Here is an 11,779-nt window from a genome sequence, read left to right as displayed (position 1 = left end):
ATTTCACACGCGCAGTGCTGTTTTCTTTCTGCAGCACATCCTGTGGAGAAATGAAGGTTCAAGGTACAGCTGCTAGTACCAATAGCCGGCTTTTACCGATCCAGGCCAGCCTGCCTTGTTTGCAGAGCCAGGCGCGTGGTCGCGGCGCACGAACCCTGAGATCATATCATGTCAAGTACGTGCTGACCACTCCTAAATACTCCAGGTAGCCCATGCAATGCAACGCAAAACCCCTCCATGCGTGCCGGCGTCTCGTCCCTCGGCAAAATTAACAAATTTGACCTCAAAGCGAAAGTATTTCACAAACTAAACTGTTTTTAAAAATATTTCACATTGCCGACCCTTTTGTGCAGCGCCCGACAACAAGGCGTTGCACTCTACTGTGCAACTCCTTAGAGCTAGGCGCTGCACAGTGTAATGCAACTCCTTAGAGCTAGACGCTGCACAGGTGTGATGCCTAAGTGTTAGACGCTGCACACTAAGGATCAATTGGGTGAAATACTTTTAAAAAAAGTTTAGTTTGTGAAATAGTTTGGTCCTGAGGTCAAATCTGTGTCTTCCGCCTCGTCCCTCTATGCATGCATCTCTCGGAGATCATGTCAAGTACATGTACCTTCGTCCATACTCCTACTACAAGGCGAGGCAGTGGCCCTGTGAGTCGGAACGGCAGGTTGTCACGGGCCGGCTGAGCTGCGTGTACCGGTATGCCCGACGCTATCGAGTCATTGGTCAGCCAGACACACGCAGATTCCATGGGCGTACGAGTGGACGGACGGCTAGGGCAGGTCACGTCCACGAATCTCGAGGCCTGCAGCTGTCCTATCCTACTAGGTGTACATGCATGCAGTTCACCATGCAAAGGCTCTATGGAGTACTGTGCACCCCCCGTCTCGATAAATCCTACGTGCAGCTACCGTACTACTAGGATCTGCACTACCGAGTAGTATATTACTAACGTACAGTTCGTTTCGAGGAGTAAAGGGTTTTGACTGGCCGCTGCATCAATCTAGCCTTTACTGCGCAGTTACGGGGCAGGTTGACCTCCGTCGATAGACGATCGCAGAGCAGGAGCTAGCTCCATCGGTTTTAATGGCGATCGGTCCATCGATCGGGCGCATGCAAAAAACGCACTCGCGGTAAAAATGTGATTTTAGTGCGCGTGCGACGGTTTCGCACGCTCCAACGGAGACGGGAAACTAAGGAGCGCAGGAAACGATTGCGCGCGCACAGGGAAAAGCGGCCGGACGCGTCGCTTCTAGCGTGCCTATAAAATGCAGCGTCTGCCACACGCCCTCCCATCATTCTCCACCTCACCTCGTCACGCGTCCTCTGCTGCTCTCTCCTCGCTTCCTTTGCCGCTTTCTCGCCTCGCCGTCGACGCGCCAACATGCCGCCGCGCCGTCGGGAAGTTTCGGGCTACCGGGGCGTCCGCGCTCGCCGGTCCGGCGCCATCTCCACCGAGATTCAGTCCGGCGACGTGCGCCTCGGCCTCGGCACCTTTGAGATCGCCCATGAGGCCGCCCGCGCATACGACATGGCAGTGTGGCGCCTCCGACGGTCTCGTAGGGACATGAACTTCCCGAGGTGCTGACGCGGGAGCAGGCGCGTCCCCCGCGACTTATCACCAACGAGGATCGTCGCGAGAACAGGAAGCAGGAGCGTCGTCTTAGCCTCACCGAGATGGACGAGGAAGCCATGGAGCTGTGGCGCCAATGCTTCCCGCAGGACGTCATTAACGAGCAACAGTTCTTCGCGCAAAGAAGGACGGAGGGAGCCGCATATCGCGAGGACAGGCGTACGCGGAAGCAGGCCGCGCTTTTCAACATCGAGCTAGGGCAGCGCCATCCTGGGACTCCGAGGACGATCAGTATCTTGGCGCCTTCATTCGGACGTCGGAGGAGGACATCACTAAGCCGGAGTCCGAGTCTATCTATCGTAGAGGAAGCTATGAACTATCTATGCACTATCTATGTATCGTTTTATCTATCGTTTGTACTATCTATCTATCTATCATTTCATCTATGCCTGTATGTGTATCGAGTCGTAGTAGAAAAGAAAACAAATATAGCGCGTCTGTTGGAACGGCTCGCAAGCGCTCTATTTTGCAGCCGTGGCACGCAAGAGCTCACGTAAACGGCGCTGTAAACATTTTATTTGCGCGTCGCGCGTTGCGCTATTGGAGATGCACTTAGATTAGGAGTAAAGACTCTGCACTGCACTGGGATGGCTGCTCTACGGCCTTTTTGCTCGTCGCATGCGTCCCTGGCTTGCCATTTGAATTAAATTCAACCGGGGTTTAAGTAGCCATTTGCCTCTTGTAAATTCAAACGCATATATGTTACGCAAAAAATAATAATTCAAATGTATATATGGATTACTTGTATATATACACACGAGTGTGGCATTTTGGTGACCGGGCTCCCGAATTTTTTTAAACTACAAGGTTCAAACTTTCCGGTTTTATAAAAATCTGAAAAAATGAAAGTATACAAGGATGAAATGTATATGCGCGTAAGATCTCAGGATGAAATACCTTAAAATGCGACCTGTATAATTTTTTTATGGAATTTGAGGATGAATAGTACTATAATGTGCTAAAAAGCCCCATTTTTTTTTGCACAACCCTCATTTCAAAGTATTTTGTCCTGAAAATTCACATACATGTACATTAAACGTCCATGTATTTCTATATCTTTTCAGAAGCTTTCGAATATAAAAGTATGAATTTTAAATTTTGCAAATGGAGGCCTCCAATATAACGAGTGGGGCATTTTGGTGACCGTGCTCCAAGGTGCCTGAAATTTTTCACGACATCTTCCATTTAAATTATATATATTGGCATGATGACGGTAAATTTAGTTTGCAAGTACTGTAATTTTCCGACCAATAAAGAAACTGAGGCGAAATTGCTATGCTCATCAACTTAACTTGCCATCCTCGATGAAAATAATTTACCATAAAAATGTTCAATTTGTCATACCTAAAAATCTGACGTTTGATGGATATTATGGTTCTTCAATTAAGCAGACTCGCCACTGGCGGGAACCAATCATGTGGTTTATAGGTGAGGCATTGGTCAGGTGGACCTAATATAACCATCTTCCACATGCACATCCACCCCACATATTTGTAGTAGGTCTTGCCATTTGACTTGACTTTGTGTGTGCGTCTCCTGGGCGGACCCGACATGGATCAATTGTCATGTCCGGCAACCGGGGCGGCGTACGTTGATATGCAACGACAATACTGTTTGCGATACACAGCTCGCGGCCAAATTTCAGCGTTCCAGAGCATGGGAACCAAAACACACCCTTCCATCGTACACATCCAGATAAACCCATACCCATTGATCGACATCTAAATGCCAAGTGCAGTGGTGGTAATGGCACCCTTTGCTTATTTCAGCCGATGGATCCATCATCCCAGCAGCTGCCGGCTGCAGCCTACGGAAGTGTAGTGGGCCCTCTCGAATTCTAGACCAAACTTTGGTCACCAGTAAACCAAACAAGATATACTTTGTTATATGATACAAAAAGTATATTGTTGGATTTAAATATGAAAAGGTCCCCCCCCCCCCCCTCCTCTCTCTCCGAGAATAAAATGAGAAATATGTTGTTTCCTCCGCTAGGTTTTTGAGAGTGTGCATCCGTAGTTATTGATATTTTCTTTCCTCTCAATCTGGTTTTAATGGTATATATTTGAAATTCGGATCACCGTCGGTACGAAATAAAAACGGACCTTTCACTATAGATTAAGTTTGCACCAAAAATAATATTTAAGAAATATTTAACAGCTAAAAATAATATTATAATTAGATCCTACACATTTTCTAATAAAATTTTATATATAACATGTTAGAATGGGAGTTACAGTTTAAAATATATGAATAATCTTATTTTAGTTAAGCTACGGATTGAAGCGAAAAGTCAAGGGATTTCTGTTAAAACGAAGAAATAGTTTGTCAGTGACTTAAACGTGAACTGTGGGTTAAGTTAAAAAAAACAGAGGATTCTTTTATTTGTAAAATGACGCGACGGTGAACCGACGGAAGCACTTCGTGTTTTATTAGTAGGTAGGTACAGATATAGATATAGATAGAGATGGAGATAGAGATAGAGAATAGAGATAGATATAGAGATAGAGACAGAGAATAGAGATAGATATAGATGATTAGATGAAAAGGGCCTGATATGCCCGGACGGAAAAACGTTGCGATGAATGTCAGCAGTGGGCGGGCGGCGCATTGACGGAAAGTAGCGGCACCGATCGGCCACGGACACGCCCCGCACGTCCTTCCGACCGAGGTAATTTGCACGGGCGCCTCGCAGTCAATGCTATCAAATCATCGGGGAGAAGAATTAAATTAGCTCCGTCCGTCGCAGCGTACTTGGGCTTGGAGGTCCCCGAGCTTTATATATCTCGGGCCGGCGCCATAACTTCCTCATCTCGGTCCACAGCCACGCTCCCTAGCTCTCTTCTCTGCCAAGCTAGCTCCGCGGCCGTGCCGAGCGTCGATCGACGTGCGCCGTGGACGCGGTGGCCGGCCGGTTTGTGTAGCCGATAGTGGGGGCCGAAGATGCTGCAGGCGGCCAGGTACCTGCTCGGCTCCCCGGGCGCCAGCGGGTTCGGCTCCAAGTCCACCGCCGAGGAGGTCACGGCGGCGTGCCCGGACCTCGGCTCGCTCACTGCCATCATCACCGGCGCCACGTCGGGGATCGGGGCGGAGACGGCGCGGGTGCTGGCCAAGCGCGGGGCGAGGGTGGTCATCCCGGCGCGGAGCGTCAAGGCGGCCGAGGACATGCGCGCGCGCATCCTGGCCGAGTGCCCCGGCGCCGACGTCCTCGTGCTGCACCTCGACCTCAGCTCGCTCGCCTCCGTGCGCGCCTTCGCCAGCCACTTCCTCTCCCTAGGCCTGCCCCTCCACCTCCTCATCAACAACGCCGGCAAGTTCTCCCACGGCCAGCTCGCACTGTCCGAGGACGGCGTCGAGATGACCTTCGCCACCAACTATCTCGGCCATTTCCTCCTCACGAAGCTGCTGCTCGGGAGGATGACGGAGACGGCGGCGTCCACGGGCGTGCAGGGCCGCATCGTGAACGTGTCGTCCAGCGTCCACGGCTGGTTCTCCGGCGACTGGGCCGACTACCTCCAGCTCGTCACCCGCCGCAAGATGTAAGCATCGCATCTTTCATCGATCCTTCACCTAACTCTGTCGACTGACAGTAAGCACCATTAGTTAGTTTTATTATCCTCACCTGATCGATCGCCATTGTTTAGTCTGCCGCTAATCAAGCTTGGCATGTGCATGTGCACGTACGTGCGTCCAGACCCTACGACGCGACGCAGGCCTACGCGGTGTCCAAGCTCGCCAACGTGCTGCACACCAAGGAGCTCGCCGCCCGCCTCCAGGAGATGGGCGCGGACGTGACGGTGAACTGCGTGCACCCGGGCATCGTCCGGACCCGCCTGAACCGCGACCGAGAGGGCCTCATCACAGATCTCGTCTTCGCGCTGCTGTCCAAGCTGCTCAAGACCATCCCACAGGTTAAGTAACCATTAATCAACTGCACTCTGTTCTGCCGGCGCCGCGCCGGAGGGCAAGGCTCTGCTTTTCGCAGTTAATGCGCCGCTCGCTCCTCGTTGCTGACGCCCTCTCTTCTCGCGTGCAGGCTGCGGCGACCACGTGCTACGCGGCGGTGCACCCGAGGCTGGCCGGCGTGTCCGGCCGCTACTTGGCCGACTGCAACGAGGCGCTGCCGTCGCCGGCCGCCGCAAGCCGCCGCGAGGCCGCGCGGCTCTGGCAGGCGTCGGAGGACATGATCAGCGGCTCGAGTCAACACAAGGACAGGAACATCTGAGCATCCGACTAGTTTGTGTCCATCAACCGTGTAAACATATTCCTCCCTTGGTTTGTTCTGCTTCAAGCCAGGATGTAACATGCACATATTCATATTATAGTACTAGTAATCAGTAGCCAATCAGTGATCGTGTTTGTCACAGAGTGAAGATCATCTATAAGAAAGAACTCGGACTGTGAGATCCATGTGTATTACATACATACGGTATTATAGTGGTACATCTTGTTGTATATATACACTAGACTAGAGGGTCATTGACTTTTTTTTTTGCATGGAGAGGGTCATTGACTTGGGTTGGTGACATGTAAGCATTTACATACATGTATACTGTGTTTCACTAGCGAAATTGCTCTGCATGCGATACTTTTTCGTGGGACACCTGTACGACAGTAAAACTTGATGCATGTTGTGGCCCACAAACTGAATTGTCTTGGGCTGTCTCTAATCGTATGAGTGTGGGATGAGAATTCGTCGTACGTATAGCAGGGTTGTTTCACTAGTAGGAGTACTATTTGCAAGCCAAACTCCTGTATTCTGTCAGTGAGATTCCAGTACACGCATACAGTATGCCCGTAGCTTGGACTGTTCATGTCAGAGAAGTGAGACATGCCATAGTGTCTCACGCACGCACGCATGCACGCTGTGCAACTTCTTCTATCTATGGTATCTATCTCAGTCGCGTGCTGGCACAAGGTGCGTGCATGGGCCAACATAACAGAACCACTGAATTGTTTGTCTCGTTCGATTGGACTCGTCGACCGGCCGTTCCATATGCGCCGGATGCCTGTCGAAAGGCACGCGAGATGATTGTGCGTCGCCGTGGGGGCGCTGCAAAAGGAAAGGAAGGGGCCGTTTTCCCTTGGGAGTTGGACGCTTCCTTGAACAGGGCAGGCTTGGAGGGTCGCTTTCTTTCTTGTGTGAGATGGCTGCTTCCTGTCTCTCGATGATTGCCGATCAAGGAACGGTGACCGGGCACAAGGTTTTTCATTTCTTTCTGTTGATGCGATGGATCATAACGTTCCACCGTAAATGGGTAACGCGGTTCTCTGTGGGACTGAAAGTAGGTACTGTTCCTCTTCTATCAGAGTGAGGGCTCGTGTCACGTTTGATATCCCTTTTATTCGGGGATGCCATCATTAGTTCAGATGATCGTGCTGTAATGATCACAAACAGGTTCACAACTCAATTTCACAACATCACAAAGCATGAATAGTACAATATCATATACTTTAGGGGAGTAATCTGCGCCGGCCCAAACACTCGGCCGTTGGATGCGGCAACCTCCAGCCGTTGATTTTTCACGCAACTCATTTGCATCTCGCGTTGACCAGCAACTTGTGTTCACGGCAGACTCTGCGCTCGCTGCCGCCCGCGCTTGCTAGTGAATGGCGCGACCCGCGCTCGTCGCCATGGCCGTCGTTCCGAGCATCGCATGGTCGCAGTCACCGCCAGCAGGTCGTCGTCACCAGCAGCCTTGCTGCGTCCTTCAACAGGCCGCCGTCGTCGCTAGCAGCCCCGCTGCGTCCGATGCAGCTCGGCGACAAGGTTTTCCATTTCTTTCTGATGATGCGATGGATCATAACGTTTCATGGTAAACAGGAAGTGGATCCTCTAACATTCTCAAGGGGTGTCATGAAGCTATAGTAAAATACATGTGTAAAATGAAGAAGGGATGTCAGGCTTACTATAGCAACCACTGTAGCATGTAAAAAATAATTATTGCATCATAATTTTGTTTGTATGTAATTTTTGTAAATGTATATAGTAGATTTGTAATTTGCAAATTAATTATAGTCATTTTAGACTTAACCATATGGATGCGAAGGAGGGATGTTAGGGTTAGTGTAGCTTACGTGACATCCCTTGAAGATGTTAGAGGTTCTGGTTCCCCGTAAATGGGTATTGTTCCTCTTTTATCGGAGTGAGGGCTCGTGTCACACTGATGTCCCTTTTATTCGGGGATGCCATCATTAGTTCAGATGTTTGTGCTTTAATGATCACAAGAAGGTTCACAACATCACAAGGCATTAATAGTCAAATGAACTTTAACAACATCACAAAGATAAACAATAGGGCACAACATCACAAGGCATGAATCGTGGGGCATTGGTCCCAGTTTGTCTGGCATCTTTGGTCCCGGTTCAAGGCTCGAACTGGGACCAATGTGCCTCGCTCCTACAGGTGAAGGGGAGACTCAGCTGGGTCTTGCTCTAAAGACTCCATGTCTATGGCGGAAGGAGCACATCAAGTTTCTGAACTTCACGCTTCTGGCGAGTCAGCTAGGCACTCCGCCTCCTCCTCCTCCTCTGGCGAGTGATCAGGGCACTCCGCCTCCTTTTCCGGCGCGTGAGGGCGGCAGTACTCCGCCTCTTCTCTGCCAGCTCCGGCGCGTCCGAGCAGCCCGCCTCCTCCTTCGCCTCGTCGGCGACGGCGGAACACATACGCCACCGCTTCGACTGCTCCAGCGCGTCATAGCACTCCGCCTCCTTCTTCCCCGCCTCGTAAGCAACAAAAGAAGACAGCCGCGGCCGCTCTGGCTGCTCCGGCGTCTAGCAGTACAGCCAGAGGCGGGAGGCAATACAGATTCGGTCCTTCTCTCAAGCCTCAAGAGAAGTTACCACATGAGATGAGTGAGAAGGAAAACAAGAAGATCTCTGAAGCCCAAGTGAAGGACTTCTTCGAAACGCAAAAAGCTAAGAAACATCCACCTTCGGAGGAGAATATAGACCCGGTGAAAGCGAAGCGCACTTTGGATGCCCTGAAGCGAGCACCAGCGCCTCTGCCGCAAACCAACTATGACCGCATTACTGAAAGGACATATAAGGAAGCGGAGCGGTCGGGAAGTGTTGGGGATATAACTATTAGGTATGACCCACCCAGGAGGGGTCGGGTTATACCTATGGTGATTCATGATATAAAGCCCACAAGGATATTGAAGATGGAAGTTCACAAGCAAGGGCCCAAGGCCCAAGGGCGACTTAAGGCCCGTAGAGGTAAACCACCATATTTGTAAGACTTGTATTGTAAGGCATGTATAGATAGTCACCGAGCCGGACACGTTGTCTATGAGCCGCCGGGACTCCGTGAGCCGCTGGGCATCAACTTGTGTATATAAAGGGACGACACGGCGGCGGTTCAGGGTAAGAAAAAAGAGATCTAAAGCTAGGTCAAGCGTATTCGCTCCCTGGTAATCGAGACATAAGCAATACCACCTCAAACTGGATTAGGCCTTTACCTTCACCGCAAGGGGCCGAACTAGTATAAACTCTTGTGTCCTTTGTCCCGTTTAACCCCTTTAAGCTAACCTACTGTGATGGCTCCACGACTAAGTCCTTTCACGAGGACATCTGCCGTGACTATTCCATGAAAGTTGGCGCCCACCATGGGGACAGCGCACGGTGGTTTCGAGTTCTTAGAGGGCAACTTCAAAGGGATCAAGGGATACGTTGTGGGCCGGATGACTAACAGTCGTCGCGGCAAGGTCTACATCGACGATGCAGGCTGGGGCCCCAAGGCCGGCTCAATTGAGTACGGGTACCGGGTCCCCTTCGACGGAATCACGTCTTTATCGGTAAGATCGGCGAACCCGTCCTTGAGCCGGGCATCTGCACCGACATCATCGAGACGGCTCAGCGTGCAAGACCCACCCGAGCTCAGCCCACCGTGAAACGTGCCTTCGTGGGATTCATCCATGGAGCGGAATTTGATGAAGGATCTATGTCTGGCGGTGAGACGGCCATCTACTCTGATGGTGAGTCGTCCACGGGTGAGACTACTTCATTATATACACTACAAGACGGCAAGCTTGGGGGATGTTCCGATGGCGACAGTATTCCGGACCCCTATGAGCTGCCGAACAGGGTCACAGTCTTCATGGCCGGTACACAGCCTGTGCAGAATTCTTCGATTGCGGCAGCGATGATTTCCGGGTCAGCTGCGGTGATAGCAGCCGGGGAAAGAGGCCCTGTGCACCCGCCGGCCCAGGTTTTGACGGATTTGATGGATAAACTGGCAGATTTGTTGACAGTAGAAGTCAATCCAGCAAATCAAGCTCAGCATAATGTGGAGATTGCAAAGCTACGTGATGACATAGTGCAAGCCAAGGAAGATCTGGCGGCTGAGGATGTCAGGATGGCCACAGAGCGAGCTGCCCTGGATGCTCAGGCGCAGCGAATTCAATCAGAGACTTACCTGCTTACGATGGATCAGAATGCTTCAAATGAAGTCATGAGGAGGAGCCACCAGTCTCGTCTACCTCTGGTTTACGAGGCGAGAAATCTCTTTTGCACGCCTGGAGCAGGGACTAGTAACCCTCCGGGGACAAACCGGGTTACAGCACCTGGGGCTGGAGCGCCGGCTCAACCACGCGTGGCGGAGCCACCGCGTCTGAATAATATTCCGCCTCAGCACGTGCCAACACCACCGGGTTATTATTCTAACCCTTTGGATATCTTGATCGCTACCGCGACACGATTGGCGGCTATCCCAGTGGAAGGCGATTCTCCAGCGGCGGTTGAAACACGGAGGGTTAAGGAGCTTCTTCAAATGACATTGGTACAACAGGAGGTGTATTCTTACAGTCGAGATAGAATGCATTCGACCCCTCATCCAAGCCAGAGCTATAGCAGACACATGGACTCACCAGCCATCTCAAGTAATGAACAGCGCTGTAACCAGCCGCGTGGGCATGACCCGACGCGGGATGGTGCTCATGGTTTGGTCGATCAGGATAGAGTGCGTCAAGAGGCTGAGTAGGCGGCTCAGCGGGTGGTTCATTAGCCCCTTCTGGTTTATCCAACGGCTTTGCTAGAGGCAGGTGTGACCTGTAGAACCACAGGTGTACCGTGCTTGGTGCCGGCTCTATGGAATGAGCGTCTGCCTAAGGATTTCAAAGGGCCTTGTAAGGTTCCTAATTACACAGCTGACTTACCCCCTGAGGCGTGGATTGAGAGTTATGAGATGGCCATGGAGCTGTTGGACGTCAGTGATGCCACATGTGCCAAATACTTCACCATGTTGCTGGAAGGAACAGCCCGTACTTTGTTAAAAGGACTGCCAGCCAATTCCATCGGGTCATGGGGGGAGCTAAAAGCCCGGTTTATCCAGAACTTTAAAGATACGTGCAAACAGGCCATGTCAATTGTGGTTTTGTCTGCTTGCGCTCAAAAGGAGGGTGAATTAACGACCCATTGGGTGCCCCGGGTCAAGTCTATTATACATTCATCTGACAACATCAATGTTGGCTCTGCAGTTCTAATGGTTAGAGAAAAATTGTCGTTTTTTGCCTCTTAAGCAGAAGTTGGGGCGGCTCAAGCGCGATTGCAATGATATGGGGCAGCTGATGGTGGCTCTAATTAAATATGCCGACTCCTATAGTACCAAGGACCCCGAGTTTGATGATGATAAGCCGGGAAAGGGAAAGAAGAGTGGCAACGCCAAGGATTCGCAGCAAAACCCGGCGAGTCAGGGGGCAACGGCAAACGCAAGGCTGATGGTAACTCAGATTTTGTAGCTAATACTAATACGTAGAACAATGGTCAGCGTCGTAAGGGGGGGCCGCCTCCTCGAACAGGTGGGTCAAATCCTACTCTTGAGCAGTTGCCGAATGAGCCCTGCCCAAAGCATGGTACGCAGGAAAGGCCATCCACTCACCTTTGGAAGGATTGTACCATCATGAGGGCTTTCAAAAATTCCAATTCATTCCAAGACCACCATGGGCCGGGCGGCGGCTCAGGTTCTGGTGACGGCGGTTCTCATGGACCGGGTTACGGAGGTGGCGGTTCTAATTCCGGCTTCCAAGGTCACTAACACCATCATGGTAATCAGGGAGGTTACAATCAACAGTTCGGTCAAGGGGGTCATTAGCAGCAGCATTCTGTATATCAAAGCCATCCAAAGCAGCTGAATAGTAGGCAATATCA

General features: G+C 51.1%; 1 protein-coding gene across 1 annotated transcript; it reads left to right on the top strand.

Moving 5' to 3' along the window:
- Positions 1 to 4,435: 4,435 nt before the first annotated feature.
- LOC123089602 (short-chain dehydrogenase TIC 32 B, chloroplastic) lies at positions 4,436 to 6,054 on the top strand. The gene is made up of 3 exons (XM_044511235.1): positions 4,436 to 5,172; positions 5,328 to 5,544; positions 5,670 to 6,054. Exons 1-3 carry the CDS (start codon positions 4,577 to 4,579, stop codon positions 5,856 to 5,858), a joined length of 1,002 nt encoding a protein of 333 aa, XP_044367170.1. The 5' UTR covers positions 4,436 to 4,576; the 3' UTR covers positions 5,859 to 6,054.
- Positions 6,055 to 11,779: the final 5,725 nt, after the last annotated feature.

Source organism: Triticum aestivum, chromosome 4B, assembly GCF_018294505.1.
Source record: "Triticum aestivum cultivar Chinese Spring chromosome 4B, IWGSC CS RefSeq v2.1, whole genome shotgun sequence".
NCBI classification, from domain to species: Eukaryota; Viridiplantae; Streptophyta; class Magnoliopsida; order Poales; family Poaceae; genus Triticum; species Triticum aestivum.
This window is presented reverse-complemented; position numbering and strand designations above follow the sequence as displayed.